The sequence below is a fragment of the Leopardus geoffroyi genome, chromosome D3 (genome assembly GCF_018350155.1).
Source record: "Leopardus geoffroyi isolate Oge1 chromosome D3, O.geoffroyi_Oge1_pat1.0, whole genome shotgun sequence".
NCBI classification, from domain to species: domain Eukaryota; kingdom Metazoa; phylum Chordata; class Mammalia; order Carnivora; family Felidae; genus Leopardus; species Leopardus geoffroyi.
The window spans coordinates 20,076,407-20,098,183 of NC_059339.1; the positions used below are offsets into that span (position 1 = coordinate 20,076,407).

The following is a 21,777-nucleotide window of genomic DNA, read 5'->3' on the forward strand; positions in this document are numbered from 1 at the left end:
GTGGGAGGCACTGCTCCATACTAGTGTCTGCTCAATGGGGGCCAAAGCTCTTCCACCCCTAGCAGATAACAGGATCAATGTCCCCATTTTGCAGCCACAGGATCCTTGGAATCCTTTCTTCCAAAGGAAGTTGGAGTCTGATCTGCTGTTTCTACCTCTATATCCTGGGAATTGGAATGAGTTTGTGGAGGGCTTCTGTGTCACCCTGAGTAACAATCTATGGAACTGAAGAGGAAATCCCTTCTCTGTATGTTCAAACAATCCTAATTCTTTGGTGAGACCAGGAGGTGATGGCAGAGAGTATACCCTTTCTCCCAAACCTTCCTCTGCAGGGAACATCAGGTGGGCCTGTGTGTATGGTCCACTGGAAATTTCCTATGCCCCCAATCATCATTTCAGAGTCCTCAGCCTTATATTCCCAGGGGATGTCCTAGTTTGGGACTCTGCCATGTGAGGTCTGTCCTTGTCCTGTGGGACATTCCTGGCTTTGTCCAGCTGACCTTGGAAACAGCCCCAGACAAACTATTCCCATGTTGAGGAGGGGCCTCTGTGTGACTGTTGCTCTGCTTTATTCGGGGGGCTTAAACGCTGCCTGCCATGAAATGGAACTGGTATCAGTGACCACTTTCAGGCCTGGGGTGGGTAGGCACAAGTGAAGTAGAATATGTTGTCCATCAGATAGCAGGAGCTATAGAGATCACCTGGGGTCACGTGAGTGTACCCAGGAGCCACCTGAAGGGCTCTGACTGGACTAATGTCCATAGATACAACCTCGTTACCATATATATAGTGGACAACCCAATGCATTCCACCAGCCTATCTCCTCAATCCCAGCATGTACCAGGTCACCAAATAGAAATGAGTCAGCAGGGGAGGGTGAGGGAGCAGGTCATCATCCTGTGAAGTAGGGAAGAGCAGGGAACAGTGCACATTTCTTCTTTTCCCTGCACATGAAAGGCACTCCCCACCTGGGTACGTGGCAACCCTCCTAGGAGAAGGAAGACAAATGAAATATTGCTGTGATGCACCCTTTCCATCTGATGGACGGAGTCATTGAACATCAAAGCAGCTAATCCTACCTAAAAAGGTCCACTTGATGTGGGTCCTTTGATGCAAAGTAGCCAACTGTCCAGGGAGGTGATTCTGACGTCATACAAACTGGACCTCCTGAAGGATCTGATGCCAGAAGCCCTTTGCAGGATGAGGAAGCAGAGAGGTTGGCTCAGATACAACTCTGGGAGGTTGTGGCAGCATCCCCACCATGGGAGAGTCCTAGCACCAGCCGCTCAGCCCCTTAGTCCCTTCCTTGCAAGGAAAAGTAGAGTGATGGGGGATTCTTACAGACCCAACAGTCCTGAAGACACCCGACCCCCACAATCACAGTGTCAAATGATTTTCAATACTCAGAAAGAGAAAAGGAAATACCCCCAAATAGCAATAACATCAACAATATAATTCCATGCATTCACTTGTGACAAGTTTGAGGTCTTCACTGATAAGTATTTTCATTGTTAAGGATTTACAGTTTCTACATCGGTTTGATCATGCTACTTTAGTTTCTGTTTAGGCCTTTATCTTCTGGTACACAGATGAAATCATTATTGAGAAAAAGATATGATATCTGGAATTTGTTTGCAAATATTGCATAAGAGAGCAATTATTTTGTTGTTGTGTCAGCATCATCAGGGAATTGATATATTGGGACCTGGTTGATGGGAACATGGAGGTACTCTTATTCCTCTGTCTCCCTATTTTGGTGTTTTCATTTTTCCTTAATGCACACTTAGAAGAAACTTACAAGAAGAGATGATAGTGTGGGGCAGTATCAGAGGTGGGGTGATTTTGGCATTCTACAGCAGGGTTATGAGTTAGACTTGGGTGGCCTTCTCCCACATGTGGTCCCAAGCACTCATATCCATGACATGGGGCCAGCAGGTGCTGTGGCATACTAGGACCCCCTAATCTCCCTTCTCCCTCTTAGGCTTCCCTAGGGCAGGAGTGGCTGGGATAAAACTCTAAGGGTTCCCTGTGCTCTCAGAATTCCTGGGCTTTGTAGGCTCTTCTCTGGTCTGATCTGGCTTCCTTGCAGGTCAGGTGAAAGCAACTCCTTGTCTCTGATGAGCTGGAGACATTGACAGGGGGCTTGTTGTGCCGGTGTCTCTGTGAGAACAACCTCACCTGCTTCACTGACCTGGGAGTGAGTGTGTCTCTGATACCAGGCTACAGATGCACTCAGGATTGAGCCACAGTGAGTGAAGGAGGCTCAGGCATAGGAGGCTCAGTGGACCCTGAATACCTGGGGAAGGGGATCCTGACTTTGCCATAGCCCTCAGGCCACACTCACTCTGCCTGACTTGGTCTGCACCAGCTGAACTATACTCCTGAATACGAATTGGCTCCCTCTCTTTGGGATAATCGTGGCTGCCCATTATGTGCCCAGGATGGCCTCCTTTGTCATTTACTCAGTTCTCCATGTCCCCACCACTTGCAGGCTGATATCATCAACTTCATTTATAACCTAACCATAGAGTGACTCTCCTTGATCTCAGTTTAGATGATGAGACTCTTCATGACTGAGGTCCCAGCCCCCTGTTAGGGTCTCTTTGAGCCTGACCTTGACTGAGGCCCAAGAGAACATAGATTGTTGTCCTTGTGCCTCAGCCTGACCTCAAGTAACAACACAACTGTCTTGAAGAGTGTTCCAGAGCTTCCTCAGTTGGTTAGGAGAATCAACTAGGTTCAGGAAGGGTTAGGCTACAAGATATGAAACTGTTTCCCTGTAGGACTTGTTAGTGTCTTTACTCACCTAACATGTATTGTGAAAGTTTGAGAAATGTACTTCTAAGGTTCATTGTTCAGAGCTTTCCATGGCTCCCTGCTAAGGTGCCAACCACGGACCCCTCATTTGGTAGTCGCTCTCCCCTCTGGGTCACCCTGTATGGAACCAGGAAGTTCACCTCTGTTCCTAAAGACCACTGTTTCTGCTCAAGGACCTCGTTCCTCCTTATTGTTGCTTCTGCCCACTGCTGGCTCCTGGGACCCTCCTTGTTCCTCCCTGACACCCTACGGGGACCCCTGGTCCTTCTCACTCGGTTTTTCTCCCTTTCCAGGTGGCAAAGACTGCATCCTGGGGGGCTGGTATGGCAGGACTATTTTCTACTCTGGGTCACACCCAGGGGGATACAAAGTCAATGGAGTCCTTTTAGGGTTAGTTGGGTGGATGGTGGTTAGATAGAATCACGTGTCATAACTGTCCCTTCTCTTAATTACTAAGCCGTTAACTCAGACATAACCAGACAGAGAATTCACATCAGAAATGTTGAATGATAAACAATAAGTTCTTTATTGAGCACAAATAGAAACCGGGAGGGTGTGTGACCTTCCTGGTCTGAGCTGATCCAGGAGTTGGCTCTCAGGGGTATATGATGAACTGGGGAAGGGGTATCTGGGTGAGGAAGGCCTCCATCCCTGACAGTCTCGGGGACCTAAGAACACTCTGCGGGGACCACACTCTTCTCCACAGTGCTCCCCTCGTGCGTGACCTGGCAGGTGAATCTGCCGCGAGATTTCCACTGGCTGGGTGACAGGCTCAGGTAGCTGCTGGCCGCGTACTTGTTGTTGCTCTGTTTGGAGGGCTTGGTGGTCTCCACGCCCTGGGTGACTGGGGTGCCGTCTGCCTTCCAGGCTACCGTCAAGCCGCTGGGGTAGAAGTCACTGATGAGGCACACCAGGGTGGCCTTGTTGGCGCTGAGCTCCTCATTGGAGGGTGGGAAGAGTGTGACCGAGGGGGCCGCCTTGGGCTGACCTGTCGGAAGGGGGAGAGGCTGTAAGTCAGAGATCAGGTGTCCATGGCTGAAGTTCCTACCTCAGTCTTGATGTGAGGAACAGCTCTGTCATGTCCATGGCTTCGGTCTCATATGGCCTCAGCTCCCTGATGTCAGGTCAGCTGTGGGTAGGGTTACTTACCTGTTGGAATGGATCTGACTGCCAGATTTTGTAGTGTCTGAGTCCTTCCATGGCCCCAGACACTCTCTGGATCTCATGTCCTCCTAATCCACTCAGTCCTCCCCCTGGGAGTGGCTGGCACTGGCCCTGAGACCTGCATTCCCTTGTGAATCTGTCTGTTCTGGAAGTTTGTGTCACTGCCATATACCCCAAGTCCCCTACCCGGTTATACTATAGCTGGTCTTTCCTGTTTGCAGTGCTGTGTTACCCTTTGAAAAGTAGATTTCCTGCCCCCAGAACCCCTCACACCATCATTGCAGCTTTGCCCACCTCCCAACATGGACCCTGCCTAATGATGCTTGGTGGGTAAGAAATGGAAGTTTCTGGGGCACCTTCATGGCTCTGTTGGTTAAACGTTTGAGTTGGGCTCAGGCTATGATATCATGGTTTGTGAATTCAAGCCCTGCCTTGTGCTGTCAGCTGTGCTGATAGCTTAGAGTCTGGAGCCTGCTTGGGATTCTATGTCTTCTTCTCTCTCTGCCCTCCCCGGCTCACCATCTGCCTCTCCCTGTCTCTCAAAAATGAATAAATTAAAAAAATATATTAAAAAGTGGATTCCCTGGGGCTGGATTCCAAGGAGTCCTATAGATTGAGGGTTTGAAGGTAAGGTGAATTTTCGTTTCTGAGGCTAGGCTATGTCTGTTCTGAGGAGTCTCCCTGTATTGTAAATTTATTCTAGGAGGTCTGACTGTCTTAGCATTTCTGAAAGCCTGGCAGTCACTGTCCCTGTCACCTGTCCCTATCAAGGAACTCCGGCCCCATGTATCTGCTCAAGGCGCTTTCCCTCCATGGTGGGCAATGAAGGGATGTACTCCTGCTGCTGAATGTCCTGACCTCAGGACACAGTCCTAAGACTTGTCCTGATATTGGTGTCCTGAATGTCTCCGTGGAAATGGAAGGTCCCAGCACTAACGCCCCCCTTCTCCTCTGAAATCCTCCCTTAATCCTTGACCCTCTTGTCCCACTTCCTCCTCCATGTCTCCCAAGTTCCCAGACAAGGCTCTCCTCACTACGCTTCAGGAAGTCCTCTTCCTGGGGCTCTCTGAGGTTGGAACCCAGTGCCTGAGCCATCCCTAGAATCCTTCTCTCATCCCACAGCCTCTCTGGCAGCCTGAACCACCCCACACCTCCGCCCAATTCTCCTTGGACTCTTGGAACCCAGAGGCCCTGAATGGGGAGTTGACCATCCCTGAGTTCAGAGGAGAAGATTCATGTGGGGAGAGATCTGGAGCCATAGTGAGGCATTAGTTCAGGTCTAGATCAGAAAGGCTTCATGGGGATGGTCCCCTGTAGCCCTGACCTGATATCTGACAAGATGGGACCAGTGGAGGGGATGAGGGGCAGACAAAGGGGGCAAAACTTACAGACCCCATAGACCTTCAGACTAAGCTCAGCTCATAAGAGAAAGCACAATAGCCCGAAATTGTACAGTGGATCTGAAAGAGGAGGGAAAGGGGGAAGACTCACCGAGGACGGTCACATGGGTCCCTCCGCCGAACACAATACACTGTGACACAGCCTGGAACACAAACCCTCTGTCAGTCCCTCCACCGCTGACCCAGGCCCACCTGCAGCTGCACAGGAGGCCCAAAGCCCAGCCTCCTTGTCACGGGTGCTGGTCAGGCAGATGGGTGGGTGATGGGGGTGCCCCCTGGGGACCTGGAATTTCAGTTCCATGGAGGGTTCAGATTCCATCCATCCTCAGTCATGGGGAGGAGTTGAGAGACCTCCTCTAGATATGGCATCAGAATTCCCAGCCAATGCCATCCTTAGGAAGGTGCTGTGTTCTTTCCTCAGTCTGTGTCAGGATGTCATTGTAGAAAGGGTGAGCAGGCTGTTTCAGCACAGAGGTGATGGAGCTGAGAGCCCTTTGCAGACTTTGGACTTGTGGGGAGGGTCCTGGATATGCCACCACATCCTCAGAACAGGAAACTGTGGAGGTTTGGGGTGAGGAATGCAAAGTGTTGAGAGGAGAATCATGTTTCCCCCCAATACTTAGATCCTTCTATAGGGTCCTGAGCTCCTGAATCTCTGCCTTTGGCTGGTTCTTCTGAAAGGTAGTGTGGTCACTGTTTAGTCCCTCTCCTGAGCCCCATGAGAGCAGCTGTCATGCTTTAGGGGTTTGTGGGCTGAATGGAAGCTGGATAGATCTGGTGGGTCCATCGTGCTTGGGGAGGCAGGCACTGGGTCCAACAATTTCACCCTGAGCTGATGTGTTGGAGTCTGTGCTGGTCTCTTGAACTGACTGAGAATCACACATTACCCACATAGAGGAGTATCACTAAGCACAGGACACCACACAGGACACATACTGTATCCCTGCACCGGACCATCACTCTGTGATGTCTCTGACACCCAGGGCCTGGGTCTGCATCTTGGCCTGGAGATGTCACCTGCAGAGCTCACATAGGGTACACACAGGTCTGGCATTCTTTCTGTGACACACATGCACACTAAGCCAGGACTCCTGCTGTCTTCTGTGATTTGCTCTTGCTTCATCTCTTAACTCCCTCCCACTAGCCCATGAGGTTGCTTTTCTCACTGCAGCTTTGACCAGAATCTCTGGAGCCTTCTATTGTTACTGGCTGGCATTGGTAACTTTGGCAGGGACTGAGTTTTCTTTGTTCACATCCCATCCTGGACTCCGTGAAACACCTCCTCACCCAGCTCGTCATGAGCCTTCCATAGAGATGCCCACCATGGCAGTTTTGTAAATGAACCAATGGCTCTGTGATCATTATGTGTGTACATGTATGTTTCTGTTCATTGGTACCTGTGTGTATGCTTGTGTGTGTTATGGCTCAGATCCCACACTGAGATCCTAAGTGGAAGAGCCAGTTGAGAAATCTGTCAGCAGACCATTGCCAGAATCTGAGCCTTGATTTATAACATAGAGGTCCCAGGCATGTCACCTAAGCACAAGTGGTGGTCTCATGGGTTGGCCTGGCCTTAGAGAGAACCTAGAGAGCATAGCTGGAGTCTATCTCTCAGAGACCTTGGATGCCAGAGGGAACCAAGAGACACTGTTGTGTGGAGGTGCCAGCAGTGGCAGTGTGGGTGTGAGTGACCAGTGTACAGGCAGAGGGTCCTGTAGTAAGTATGACAGGGTGTCTGTGGAAGGGAGAACAGGTCATTTTTCCTGGGGAGTTAGGAACAGGAGTTCTCATAAGGAAGAGAGGAAGCTCTAGGCTGGTATGATGGGGAATGTCCACATGGGGTAGGAAACCAGGGAAAACATGGTGTTGAGTGGGGGTCTATAAGGAGAGAACAGTGGACATCATAAGAAGGGGTAGTTGTAGACAGTGTGGCACAGGTACAGGGTGAAGCTCAGGAATTATCTTAGAAGTCATGGAGACCCATGATCAGTGAGAGCAGGTATGACTGGCAGTGGACATGGTTCATACAAGTAGGAAAGTATACAGACATTGTGGAGGATGGTTTTTCTTGTTTTTGCTGTTTGTATCTCCTGTTGAAGAATATTCTCTCACAATCTCGACTGATACTAAGACTACCTTTCAAAAAACATGAGGACATCTTCTATGGGCTCCTTTCTCATGAAGCCAAAAGAATGATGTTTCCGCCTAAAATTGGTTGAGTTCAGGACACAAAATGTTAAACCCAAATGACCAGAGAACACAATTTCTGATTGAATAAAGGACATTTTATTGAGCACTGATTGAAGGGAGAAGGGCTGGGATGATCCTGGTGCAAGGGGAATCCTTCCTGTAGGTCCAATGGCTGCACACCCCCTGGGGTAGGTGGGGGTCCCTTGACCTAAGAGCACTCTGCGGGGACCACATTTTTCTCCACGGTGCTCCCCTCATGTGTGACCTGGCAGGTGAATCTGCTGCGAGATTTCCACTGGTTCGGTGACAGGCTCAGGTAGCTGCTGGCCGCGTACTTGTTGTTGCTCTGTTTGGAGGGCTTGGTGGTCTCCACGCCCTGGGTGATGGGGGTGCCATCTGCCTTCCAGGCCACCGTCAAGCCGCTGGGGTAGAAGTCACTGATGAGGCACACCAGGGTGGCCTTGTTGGCGCTGAGCTCCTCATTGGAGGGTGGGAAGAGTGTGACCGAGGGGGCTGACTTGGGCTGACCTGTGGGGTGGGGGAGGGAAAAGAGGTCAGAGGTTCAGCATCCACCATGGGGTCACTTGACCTTAGTCTTCATGTGGGAATAGGTTCTTGAACATCCAATCAGGCCCCTAGTGCACAGTCTGTGTCCACGGGTCCCTGTCAAAGGTGGGGGTGGGTTAAGGTGTTCCTCAAAAATCTCCCCACCTGTGCTGGGAGTCTTTGAGTTGAATTTCTGTCACCACCCATCCTGAGACTCTCCTGGCACCTGTCCTCCCACAGAGACATTGAACTCTCACTGTCCTGCTCCTGCCTCCTGTGACATGCTGACAGTGACTGTCTGGGCTCTATGTTTGTCCCTCTATGGTCAGGATTATGATGTGAGCTCTCTGACCTCCATTGAATCATCCTGTATACCATTCTGATCTGACACTTCTGTGCTGGGGAAGTGAAAGTCTTTGTCCTAAGAGATCTGTTTTTACCCAGATGTGTCTCTCCTGGGCTGTCCCTGATTGGGTAGGATCCTTGCTGATAATAGAGTGTCTGCCTGTGTCTCTTGTGTCTCTCTCATTCCATTGTCTTCTGCAGCCTTGCCCTCCATGCCCTGCAAATCAGTCATATCACTAGAGCCTTCATTCCATAGATTCCGCCTCTCTTTGGGGTATGAAGTATTTCCTGCAAGGACTCAAGTGTTCATCCAGTTCTCACATCCTTTCATTCCATGACCCTTTCCCTGGCACCTTCTTTTCTCCCCACTGTCCTCCCTCTTGCTGGTTTCCTTGAGTTTTCAGGACACCTCAGGGTTCTGCCTTGCAACCCCATGAGGCCTGGGGGTGGGGTTAGCTGCTCCACTGGTACACCACTGACCACCCCAGATCCTGAGTCGCACAGTTCCAGGGCCCTGTTTTAAACATCTGACCCATGTGTCCCCAGCCTTGGCCCTGAGGGTGCCGTGTCCCTGCAAATTCTCCACATGGTCACCCCCTCAATGCTCCCTGTTCTTTCTTCCATTTTCTATGGGGACTGTTAGTAACTCCCAGATATAAAAAAGGTCCAAGACAAGACCAGACAGGAGAGGACAGACAGAGCACATGGGGGTCCCAGGATGACCCCGGCAGACAGATTTTAGATTTTAGGTCATTCCACCATTCCCTGTGCCTCAGGTAGGAGGTGCGGGGTTATGATGAACAAAGAAACAAGCACGACAGTCAGTACAGGGAAGGGAGGAGAGCAGGGTCCTAGGGGCTGAGGTGCCGGATGAAAGAGTAACCAAGACTTATATATAAGATACACAGAGAAAAAAAAAAACAGTCAAAAAATGCCCAGATGTCTGGAAGAGCAGGGGAGCAGGGAGAAGATGAGACTCACCTAGGACGCTCAGCTGGGTACCTGAGCCGAACACCCAACACTGTGATACAGGCTCATACAAAAACCCCGTCCATGGGAGGCCCTGCCCCAACCCCAGCCCCCCACGTGCAGCTGTGATGGAGGAAGTGAGGGTACTGCTTCAGGCTGGTGTCTGCTCAACAGAGGAGCCACATGTCCCACACCCATATCAGAGAATAGCACCAATGTCCCCATGTGTACAGCAATAGGATCCTTGGAATCAATTCTTCCAATGGAAGTTGGTATCTGATTTGCTGTTTCTACCACTATCTCTTGGATATTGGAGTGAGTTTGTGGAAGGCTTTTGTGTCATTGTGAGTTATTTTCCATGGAAATGAACAGGACATCTCTTTTCTGTATGTTCAAACATTGTAATACCCTGGGGAGATGTGAGGTGAGGGTGGAGGGAGTACCCTCCCTCCTAAAGGATCCTTTGCAGGGAGAAAGAGTTGGACTGTGTATGGACATTGGCAACTAACTATGTCCCGAGACATAACTTCAGAGGGCTCTGTCTTATTATCCCAGGGGATGTGCTAGTTTGGGACTGTTGTAAGTGATGTGTGGCCTGGTCCTGTAAGACATGCCAGCCTGTGTCCAGGTGACCTTGGGAGCAGCTCCAGCCGAGCCCCAATCTGGGCTCATGTTGGGGAGGGTCTGGTATGTGACTGCTGCTATGCTTCTCTTAAAGAGTCTTAAATGCCACCTCCCACGAAATGAAACTGGCATCAGTGATGAATTTCAGGCCTGGGCAGGTATGCACAAGATGAAATAGAATATGTTTTCCCTCAGAAAGCTGGAGCTGTTGAGATCTCCTGGGGTCATGTGAGTGTACCCAGGAGCCACCTGAATAGACTCCCAGTGGACGAATGTCCATATGGGCAGACATGAAGCCATCATGCAGTGTGGACAACACTGGTGCATTCCCAAAATCTGATCCATTGAATCCCAGCATGTACCAGGTCACCAAATAAAAATGAATCAGCAGGGGAGGGTGGAAGGAGCAGGTCATCATCCTGTGAAGTGGGGAAGAGCAGGGAACAGTGCACATTTCTTCTTTTCCCTGCACATGAAAGGCACTCTCCACATGGGTACATGGCAGCCCTCCCAGGAGAAGGAGGACAGAAATGAAATACTGCTGTGATGCACCCTTTCCATCTGATGGACGGAGTCTTTGAACATCAACGCAGCTAATCCTACCTAAAAAGGTTCACTTGATGTGGGTCCTTTGATGCAAAGTAGCCAACTGTCCAGGGAGGTGATTCTGACGTCATACAAACTGGACCTCCTGAAGGATCTGATGCCAGAAGCCCCTTGCAGGATGAGGAAACAGAGAGGATGGCTCAGATACAACTCTGGGAGGCTGTGGCAGCATCCCCACCATGGGAGAGTCCCAGCACCAGCCGCTCAGCCCCTTAGTCCCTTCTCTGCAAGGAAAAGTAGAGTGATGGGGGATTCTTACAGACCCAACAGTCCTGAAGACACCCAACCCCCACAATCACAGTGTCAAATGATTTTCAATACTCAGAAAGAGAAAAGGAAATACCCCCAAATAGCAATAACATCAACAATATAATTCCATGCATTCACTTGTGACAAGTTTGAGGTCTTCACTGATAAGTATTTTCATTGTTAAGGATTTACAGTTTCTACATCGGTTTGATCATGCTACTTTAGTTTCTGTTTAGGCCTTTATCTTCTGGTACACAGATGAAATCATTATTGAGAAAAAGATATGATATCTGGAATTTGTTTGCAAATATTGCATAAGAGAGCAATTATTTTGTTGTTGTGTCAGCATCATCAGGGAATTGATATATTGGGACCTGGTTGATGGGAACATGGAGGTACTCTTATTCCTCTGTCTCCCTATTTTGGTGTTTTCATTTTTCCTTAATGCACACTTAGAAGAAACTTACAAGAAGAGATGATTAGTGGGGGGCAGTATCAGAGATGGGTAATTTTGGCATTCTACAGAAGGGTCATGGACATGAGTTAGACATGGATGGCCTTCTCCCACATGTGGTCTCACAGATCACAGAAGCCATAAAGAAAAAAATTAAACTAATCTGACACATAAAAATTAAAAACAGCTTTATGGTGAAAGACCCCATCAACAAAAGGCATAAAACACACCAGGGAACAATATTTACAACTATGGACTTAACAGTGAGTTAATATCCCAAATATATGAAGGGTTTCTATAGATCCATAAGAAAATACAACCAACTGAATGGAGAAACAGGCAAAATTACAACTGGTAAATAAATTCACAGTAGAAATAAAATCAGACAATAAAAAAACGAAAGGAAAACAAGTTTTACCAATGATCAAATAACCAATTAAACAACAAACATAGGCTCACTTATATTCATTGGATGAGCAAAAAAAAAAAAAAAAAAAAAAAAAGATCAACAATATCACATTATTGTCAAGGATGTAGAGGAAAGGGCACTATCATTCACTGCAGTGAATATAAGCTGGAACCTTTCAGAAGGACATTTGGGCATTGCCTAGGAACATTCCCCAAACACATTCTCTCTGATCGAGCAATTCCACTTTGAGCCATTTATCCATAGTAGATACTTAAGTGCACTTTATACAAGCACACATAACACATGCGCACACTTGTGCTGTGATGCAGCATCACTTGTGATTTATATTTTTAAATGGAAACAACCTAAATGTCCATTAATAAGGGGATAATTAAATACAATCTGGTTCGTCCAAACTTTGAGGTTTTACAAAGCCATTACAAGAACATGGGAGATCTATCCAAATCGAGATAGAAAATATCAGTAACACATTGTTTAAAAAGCTTATTCCAGGGTATGGTTTCATTAAAAAAAAAAAAATCCCAATACCAACTAGGTGTGTGTGTGTGTGTGTGTGTGTGTGTGTGTGTGTGTGTGTGTTTTCAGGGACATATACACATAGGAGAAGCGTTGGAAATGTACTGACCAACCTGACAGTGGCTGTCTCTGGAGAATGGGTTTTAGGGTAAGATGTGTGGGGATGGTAAGCAGAAACATTGGATTTTTTCTTTATATACTTCTGTGGATAATCATTTTTATTTTTATTTTTATTTTTTTACAACAAGTACACATTACTCTTGTATTAAAAATTATTTTAGGGGCACCTGAGTGGCTCAGTTGGTTGAGCATCCAACTTTGGCTCAGGTCATGATCTTGTGGTTTGTGAGTTTGAGCCCCACGTCAGGCTCTGTGCTGACTCAGAGCCTGGAGCCTGCTTCAGATTCTGTGTCTCCCTCTCTCTCTGCCCCTTTCCCACTCGCACTCTGTCTGTCTGTCTCTCTCAAAAAGAAATGAACTTAAACAAATTATTTTAGGGGCACCTGGGTAGCTCAGTTGGTTGACTGACTTTGGCTCAGGTCATGATCTCCGGGTTCAAAAGTTCGAGCCCCACATCAGGCTCGCTGCTGTCAGTCTGTCAGTGCAGAGCCTACTTCAGATCCTCTGTCCCCCTCTCTCTGCCCCTCCCAAAAAAATAAATTAAAAAAAAATTTTAGAAGATAAAAACCAAATATATCTTCCTGTGAACATTTTCAAAAGTATAGAAAATTAGAAAGCAAAGTTTTAAATTAGGTGAAGTGCCATCAGCCAGAGACACACCATTGACATTTTTCTATTATTTCAGGCAGGCTTTTGAAAATGTACACATACTTTAAAAACCCACACATAGTTTTGAGGGTTTGGAAGATTCCTTATGATTGATGTTCTATACTGTATTTGGCCACACCCTTTCTGCTGGATATTTAGATTATTTCCAGTTTTCTCCCACCATTAGTAATGTTGAGCTAGTCATTCTTGTTTATAAACCTTTTGTTATATCTTGGATTATTTTCACCTCTCCCCCACCATGAATTCATAGAAGTGGAATTGCACAATTTAAATAAATATACTTAAAAAATGACTTGCTGCATATTGTTAAAATGGTTGTACATTTTGGACTTCTATAGACAGTCCATGAGAGTGCCCATTCCTCCCAGTCAACCTCTGGTACAGTCACTTTAAATTCACTTGCTAATTTCATAGGTGGTCTTGGTACCTGATCCTTCCTCCCCATCCCCAAGATGCAGGCTTTGGCCATTGTTTCTCCTGGGTCCTTAATCTGGCCTCACATCAGTCTCCTATCTGGAGCCGTTTTTCCAAACATGAATCCGACTGTGACGGTCTGCTACCTAAATCCCTCAACAACTCTTCTGGACTCCAAGATCAAGGGCGCAGCACATTAAGACACTGCACGCAGCACAGAGTGCCCTGTTGTGCCTGCACAACCTCTCTCTCTCCTCAGCCCAGGCCGCTCCGGGTGCCTGGAGTGGTCACATCATGTGTCAGTGACTCTTCACCTGTCAGACCAATTTGATTATCCCCACACCTGGACATGACCCCCTTGGTTCAGGCCCACCCTCTCTGGGTCCCCAGGCCTGACCCCTGTGAATATTTATGAATAAGTTGCAGAGTGGACATCCTTGGTGGAGACTCAGACAAGCCCTTGCTCCCCTCTCTAACTGCCTGGCAGAGCACCCCTTCAGAATGTTGTGCCATTTTGTTTCAATACAGGACATGCTGATGAGGTCACAGGGTTCAGTCCTCTGGCTTCTTACAGTGCTGGGACTGTGCCTATGTGCTGTGTGACCTTGGGAAGGTCACCTTACCTCTTTGGACCTCTATCTTCCTCTGCAAGATGAGGATAACAGCAGGATCTGACTTGTGGGGCTACAGAGGGCGTTTCTGCCCCTAAAACGATTAGTGCCTGCTGGGCACATCCTGCTCCTGCCTGCCTCTTTCTGCCCTACCCAGAGGACAAGGGTGAGGCAGGTGCGGCACTAGTCCAAAATTTAAGGGATGCCCAAAACTCGGTCATCAAGACGCACGATATTTTAATACAGTATTACAAACAAAAAATCAATGCAAAAAAATCCGCGCAAGACAGATGTCAGCACTTTAAATACAGCCGGTGTCTACCCAGGCCCCTTCTCTCTGGCCCATTCTTCCTTCTCCCTCCTCTTCCCCTCACTGCTCCTTTCCTCTTCGGATGTCCACTCCTGGCTCCCACCTTAGGGAATTCCACATCCTCCCCTGCCGTGATCTTTTGGCTCCTTACCTTAGGCTCCTTCCCTCTGGGGCTCTGCTCAATGATGCTGCGTTGGCCCATGGCCAGGTGTAGCAGCAGTAGGGGACAGAGCTGCCTGGGGCCAGGGCTCTGTCCCCCAGGAGCCTCACAGCACACTTGGCCTGTCTCAGGCCTCATCTGCCCTCAGGGTGGAATCTCGGCTTGAACTTCCAGGAGAGGGGCTGGCAGGTGCCTCAGGTCCCTCTTGTTGGCAGCAGCGGTCCCAGTGTGCCTGGCCCACATAGTCTTGTCCTCTGCCTGGGCCTTCTCTGGTCCCTGCACTCAGTGCCCAGTCCTCTCCAGGGCCCATGGCTGTTACCCCTGGAGATCTCCCTCAGAGTGACATCTGCCAGCTGCCCGGCTGTGGTCGATCCTGGGCTCCACCCCCTCCCACTGAAGCCAGCCCACAGTTCCTGCCCCTGGGGCCCTGGGTGGGGCATACCTGACCTGCCTTATTTCCGTATTCCTAAGGGTGACCCAGGTCTGTGGAGCATCTCCCTGGGACTTGAAAAGACCACAGTAAGCAGTTGAGTGCCCAGTGAATCAGGAATCACCAAGGCCTGAGTTCCTTGGGGTGGGACTGGGGCTAGGGCTTCTCTTCTGATCAGTCCCCCAGGCTGGGTCCCTGCACACTACACTTCCTTGGCAGGGTTGGTCAAGCCTGGCTGGTTTCCCTCTGGTCATCTCAGCCTCTCAGCCAGGCAAGGGCCCTGCAGGGAGCGATTCTATATCCCTCACTCAAGGAGTAATGTCAGGCTCATGAATGTTGAAACCTAGCCTTAGGTCACCTCTGAGCCTCAGTTTCCTCATCTGTAAAATGGACACAGTTCCTCTGTAGCAGGGCAGTCATGAAGATGAATGAGATCATGTGAATGCTAAGCCCCAGTATGTAGCAGGTGTTGAACAAATGTCCATTCCCTTTCCACCATCCTCGGACTTTGGGCTTTAGAATAACTGTTGGCATGTCCTGGGGGACATTTCCCTGTATTACAAGTGAGAAAACTAAGGTCCAGAGAAGATGAACGCTGGGGCCAAGGGTGTTCTGGGAGTGGGCTGCAGGGTGATCTAGAATCTAGGAGTGAGCTCCTCTCCTGCATTGCAGCCCTTTGTCCACCTGGAAGGCTCATGCTTTGGTTCCAAGGGAGGTGAGGTTTGGGTTCTGTTGGGCAGATGTGCAGGAGGGATGGACTGCACAGGTGCTTTGGGCTGGGGGCCATTGGAAAGCCCAGGAATATAATATGTAATGCAATGAGGCTGAGGCAGACAGCGGGGCCAGCTGCTGGCTGAGCTGAGATCATTTCACCTACTTGAGGATGAGGAAATTGATGTTCAAGCAGATTCTATACAGAGGGCTGGCCCTTGCACGGCTCCAGGACATGCTTTGTTGATGTCTGTGCATCAGCTCTCCAGGCCTGGTGAAATCTCACTGCTTGGTGAAGAGAGATTTGAAAGCAGCAGGTTGTAGGATCCCGTCTGTCACCCAGCGCCTCTCTTGCTTTCCAGTTGCCTTTTCTGCCACAAGGTCTTTTAATACACCTGCTCAAATCTAGGTTGCAGCCCCTCAGGGCTTCTAGTTTCTGTTTCAGCAGCCCTAAATGAGGCCTCCCAGGCCTGCCAAAGTGACTTTCCTGGGAGGTCCCTTTAAGAGTTGTGTGTCCCATGTTTTGAGTCAGGCACTCCTTAACTTTCCTGCTACATTTGGCAGGAGATCATCCTATCCATGGGATGAGGCCCACACCTGCCTCTGACCTTGGGTTCCTGGTACCATGGGGGCTGGAGTGGCATGTGCCCTAGGAGTCCAGACCGAAGCTGTTCCCTCCTGGCACCCCTGTGTGGGTGTGACACTCACCTACTACCCAGGGCCCAGAAGCTGTGGTTCTCTGGGGGACAGCCCCAGGTCTTGGGAAGAAGGGGCTCCCCCTAAAGGCAGCATCCCCAGCTGTGCCTCTTTTCCCCCACCCCTGCACCTGCCACAGCCTCTGGGCCGCCACTGCCACAAACCACATCCTCTTGTGGTGGCTGCAGTCAGAAATCTGGGTCTGGTTGTTTCCTGGGGACACTTGAGGGATGGGCTGGGTCTTCCCAGATGGTGCAGCTGCAGCTCTGACCCACCCAGGCCTGCCCCTCACCTCCTTCCTGGATTGAGATACGCCAAAGGCTGGATTCAGGCTGGGCCAGAGGAGTCCAGGTCCATCTGTCCCCCTTGGTAGACCCCCTGCTGAGGGTCCCTGGCTCCTCTGTGCCCTGCCCCAGCCTTTCTCCCATGGAGTGTCAGGGTGTGTCCTTGTCCAATCACTTCTGTCTTTCTTCCCATGTCAGAGGGTGCCCCTGTCTCCTGCTGACCAGTCTCCTGCCCACTCTGTACTCCACAAGCCCCAGAGACTGCCTAAATCCAGGTCTCTCCAGCACCTTGCTCCACCAACCCCCATCCCCAAACTCAAGCCAGCTGGGCCTTCTCATCTCACAGTTGTGCATGGGGTGTGTGTGTGTGTGTGTGTGTAACAAAGTATCTGTCTGGGGATGTGACAGAGGTTCTGGAATCTCTCAGAGTTCTTGGAGTCAGGGTCTGGCTCTGCAGCTTCTGAGCCCCACTCTGAGGGATCCCCAGGATCCCTGGAGACCCCTACTCCTTTGTTGATCTTGGGGGTGCAGTCCCACCCCACACTCCAGCTTTCCTCCAGCAAATGGAAAGAGAATTGTACTGCTTCTGTAGATGTCACAGACTCATGACCCTGGTGGGGGCCTTCTAGTTCCTTCGACTGATAAACTGAGGCACAGAGAGGGAGAGTTTCTTTCCTAAGACACACAGCGACTTGGTGTAAAGACTGTGTCTTGGGACTTACCAGTACCAGCCAGAGACCTGAGAGGACCAGGCTTTTTCTTTTGCACATGAGGTGGAGCCAGCCTGGAACTGAAGGATGGAGCTTGGGAACTTTTCAGTGCTTTAACGCCCAACTCTCCCAATACAGCCGCCTGGAGTGCAGTCCCGAGGGGACAGTCCAATAGGGGGCAGCAGAGACCAGCAGTAGAGGGAGGCTAAACCTCAGAAAGGGCTGGAACTCAGAAGGGGCTGGCCAGACAGAGGCCCGGGAAAGGCTCCAGTGGTGGTGGCAGGCGGGAGGATGCAGAGGCCGGACTCTAGTCCAACATCTTCCCTGACACCCACCTAACCCTTGCAACCACGGCCTGGGGTGAGGCGAGTGAAGCGAGTCACTCCAGTGTGGAGTGGGGGGGCGGATACTGAACTGACTTACAGTTTTGATGTTATATTTATTACGGGATTTTTTTGCATTACGATGTGAAAAAAGATTGCATTAAATATTTTGATGACGAGTTTTGGGGTCCTCCCTTAAATTTTACATGTAACGACAGTGGCTTACTCTGCTCATACTAGTGCCGGCTGTGTTTGATACTCCAGGGAACATTTTTTGGGGGGCGGTGTGTGGAGGAAGTCGGGGGGCGGGGTTCTGGAGTGGGCGTGGCCAGAGCCCTGTGGTTCCAGCCTCACCTGACCAGGTGGGTTGATGTTTGCATAGCGGAGCCCAGTTTTCCAGGCCCTTTCCAAAGTCTTGGATTGATACCCGGGAGGGGGACACTCCCTTCATGAGGACCTGCGTGGCAGGTGGTGGCTTTGTAGCAGTCACAGCTCCTTCAGCTCTTCCACCGGGAACAGCCTCCTGGCAGGTCCTCGCGGGACAAAGCACATTCTTAGAGAGGGTGGTGCAGCCTCCTTTATTACATTCATACAAAGTGCTCCATCCTGATGGCTACCAATACTAACGTAATTTACATTCGATTTTTACTTCATTATTCCTAAAAGCCCACACACCCTCACATTTGTTTATAACTACACGTGTCATATACCATAGTAGCTACTGCGCTGTGTGCGCTAGTTCCATAATGGCAAATAGCCTAGTGACTTACCTTCTTTTAAAAAAGTTGTTATAAAATAGATAATCACATAAAATCGACCTCACTTTATTGTTTGACCATTTCTCCAGACACATCCTTTGCTTTTCAGTGATTTTACAATATTCCCCGAAATACCCATCCAGATGTTTACTTGTGTTGACAACTAGAGCCAATTTCTAACAGACGTACGTCTGAATAGTACCTTGGACAGTGAGGACTGGCTTTGCCAATTAGGTTAAACAGTGGGACTCTTCCCTAGATTGATTCAAATCGGCAGTCCCAAGTTTGGGAGGAAAAAATATAGTTTAAAACACATGAGAAGAGGAAATAATGTTTTTCAAAAAAATTTGTAAAGATGCAAAGATGCACGATGATTACAGATATTTTACTTTTCCCCAATCTTTTATTTTTTTAAATTATTGTTAATATTTATTTATTTTTGAGAGAGAGAGCATGAGCTGGGGAGGGGCAGAGAGAGAGAGAGGGGGACAGAAGTTCCGAAGCGGACTCCACACTGACAGCGGAGAGCTCGATGCAGCTGGAACTCACAAACGATGAGAACATGACCTGAGCTGAGGTCGGCTGCTGAACTGAGCTACCCAGGCACCCCCAATTTATTCCCAATCTTTTAAATTACATGACACACAAGGGATCTCTTAGTAAGTTCTGTTCAAGTTTCTTGTTGCATATCCCAGAAGCTGGGAAAGTGGATGACAGATGTCTAGGTGACACCTCTGTGCAGGTGGTCCCCTCTCCCCTAGAAGCTGATACTGGGATGGAGCCAGACTGCAGGAGGTTTACAGGGAGAGTGATTGGGACCAACCCCTGTGCAAGGGTTGGGTGGGAAGCAGGATAGGCAGGATGGGCAGAGGGAGGAATCAGCTATAGGGGAGCTTTGCTGTTGAGATGGCCTTTCCCAGTTTCCCCAGGTGGGCTGAGAGGCTGGGCCTTCAGGCCCTCATGTTGATCAGCCTTTAGAGGCCAGCTGCCCAGGGCAGGACCATGGCTCAGCTCCAGGTGGCTCTCTTCATCAAGATTGCTGACAGATGAGGGCAGGGCTGTTTGCAGGTGCCTTTCCCAGCAGATGCGGCAATAAGCCCTTCATTCCATTCCGATGGTGCATGAAACTGTCTACTGGTTCAAATCCTCTTGAAGTCAGGTGGTTTCCAACTCTTTGCTTTCAAAAAAAAATTAAAAGAATATGAAATAGAGCTGCCAGCTGATAGATCATTGAAAACAATAATTTTTGACAATCAACCACTAATGATTTTTGGCACATAACTAGGAAGGAGCTCAGATCTGTGAGTGAAATTGTATTACAAAACTTCTGTTTATGAGACCAAAGTTTCTTTGAGCTTCATACAAAAATGAAAGCCAGGGGGTGCCTGGGTGGTTCAGTCAGTCAAGCTTCTAATTCTTTTTTTTAAAATTTTTAAAAAATGTTTACTTATTTTTAAAAAAAATTTTTTTTTTCAACGTTTTATTTATTTTTGGGACAGAGAGAGACAGAGCATGAACGGGGGAGGGGCAGAGAGAGAGGGAGACACAGAATCGGAAACAGGCTCCAGGCTCTGAGCCATCAGCCCACAGCCCGACGCGGGGCTCGAACTCACGGACCGCGAGATCGTGACCTGGCTGAAGCCGGACGCTCAACCGACTGCGCCACCCAGGCGCCCCAAAAATGTTTACTTATTTTTGAGAGAGGGAGAGACAGAGCATGAGCAGGGGAGGGGCAGAGAGAAAGGGAGACACAGATCTGAAGCAGGCTCCAGGCTCTGAGCTGTCAGCACAGAGCCTGACGACGCGGGGCTTGAATACACGAACCGGGAGATCATGACCTTAGCTGAAGTCGGATGCTTAACAGACTCAGCCATTCAGGTGTCCCAAGATAGATCATAGTCTTAAACATAACATTGAAACTATAAAGTTTCTTTTTTTGTTTTTAATTTTTTAAAAATGTTTATTTACTTTTGAGAGAGAGAGAGAGAGAGAGAGACAGAGAGACAGAGTGCAAGAGGGGGAGGGCAGGTAGAGGGAGATGCAGAATCTAAAGTAGGCTCCAGGATCTGAGCTGTCTACACAGAGCCTGGCTTAGGGCTCAAACTCATGAACCATGAGATCACGACCTGAGCTGAAGTCAGATGCTTAACTGACTGAGCCACCTAGGGGCCCAAAGCTTCTGATTCTTGATTTGGGCTCAGGTCATGATCTATTTCACGGTCACCAGATGGAGCCCTGTGTTGGGCTCCATGCTGACTGTGGATCCTGCTTAAGACTCATTCCCTCTCTCTCTCTCTCTCTTTCTGTCTCTCAAAAAAAAAAAAAAAAAAAAAAAAAAAAAAAATGAAAGGCAGGACAGAATTGATACAGGACCCTGATACATTCTAGTGGAACATCAGATTTATCAATGGATCCATGAATCAAAAAATGAAAATTTTAATATGTTTATTTTGTGTTGTTCACATATTGCTATGAATAATTATGATGCCAACTGGAAGAAAACTATTTAACACTCAAGATCACAGGCTATGAAACTAAATTTTAGAATGTAAAAATTTAGTGCATATTTTTAGGTTAGAGATGTATGACAGTATGTATTTCAGGTATAAAAATATATAAGCAGATCAAATCCAGGAAGGGGTGTGGAATGGAAACAGAGTTCAAGAAGAGGAAAGAAAGTTGAAAATTTTCTAAATGTTACAGAGTGGGCATCTAATCATGTGATGTTTGCTTCCACTCAACATGTGTGCAAGAGCTCTGTGAACATTTTACAAACTTCTGGTGAAAACTTTACATGTAAACTTACAAAGGAGCAGGGAGCGTGAACCTCGGTTCTTTTGGAGGGTGGGTGGGCAATGGTGCTGAAGGCTCAGCTGCAGGCCCGGGCCCCCTCCCCTGCAAGGAGGCTCTTCTCTGATGCATAAAGATCCTGGGTCTCAGCGCAGGGTGATCACATAAACCAACAAGTGGAAGGACCCCCATGAATCAGGGGCCAGCTAGGAGCTGCGCATTTTCCTTCCACTATCTTGACTTTTCAGGTCACTCCTGCGAGGAGTGATGAGCTAAGCCTGGAGAGGGGACAAGGCTGTGCCAAGGTTCAGCCAGTAGGGGGACCTCTGGACCCACAGGGCGCCACGGTCTTTGTGATTCAAAACAGGCCCCCTACCTCCCCACCCCCTACTATTTCTCAGTGTGGTAAACAAGTGAGGGGAAGTCTTTCCAACCCTGAGGGTCAGGGCCAAGACCAGAGAGGACACCCGACCCTAAGACG

General features: G+C 48.9%; 3 protein-coding genes, 1 pseudogene and 1 gene segment (V, D, J or C); all 5 read right to left on the reverse strand.

The window, feature by feature from the left end:
- LOC123587584 (immunoglobulin lambda-1 light chain-like) overlaps nt 1-21,777 on the reverse strand; it is an 876,584-nt gene that overhangs the window by 42,030 nt on the left and 812,777 nt on the right. The gene's annotated exons all lie outside the window — the stretch shown is intronic.
- The window catches only part of LOC123587589, a 511,389-nt pseudogene that overhangs the window by 28,586 nt on the left and 461,026 nt on the right, over nt 1-21,777 (reverse strand).
- The window catches only part of LOC123587586, a 1,001,573-nt gene that overhangs the window by 18,772 nt on the left and 961,024 nt on the right, over nt 1-21,777 (reverse strand).
- Nucleotides 1-21,777, reverse strand: part of LOC123587588 (immunoglobulin lambda-1 light chain-like) — an 824,513-nt gene that overhangs the window by 13,885 nt on the left and 788,851 nt on the right. The gene's annotated exons all lie outside the window — the stretch shown is intronic.
- The window catches only part of LOC123587590 (immunoglobulin lambda-1 light chain-like), a 577,236-nt gene that overhangs the window by 5,378 nt on the left and 550,081 nt on the right, over nt 1-21,777 (reverse strand). For 8 of the 27 annotated variants that reach the window (XM_045457521.1, XM_045457522.1, XM_045457497.1 and 5 more), the window contains 2 exons: nt 5,473-5,512; nt 3,320-3,805 (listed from right to left, as the gene is read on the reverse strand). In XM_045457521.1, coding sequence (XP_045313477.1) covers nt 3,486-3,805; nt 5,473-5,512 — 360 coding nt within the window. In that variant the 3' untranslated portion in view covers nt 3,320-3,485. Of the gene's footprint in view, nt 1-3,319; nt 3,806-5,472; nt 5,525-11,992; nt 11,998-21,777 lie in introns of those variants that run through there. The other 19 variants (XM_045457501.1, XM_045457506.1, XM_045457519.1 and 16 more) reach the window with 10 other exon arrangements.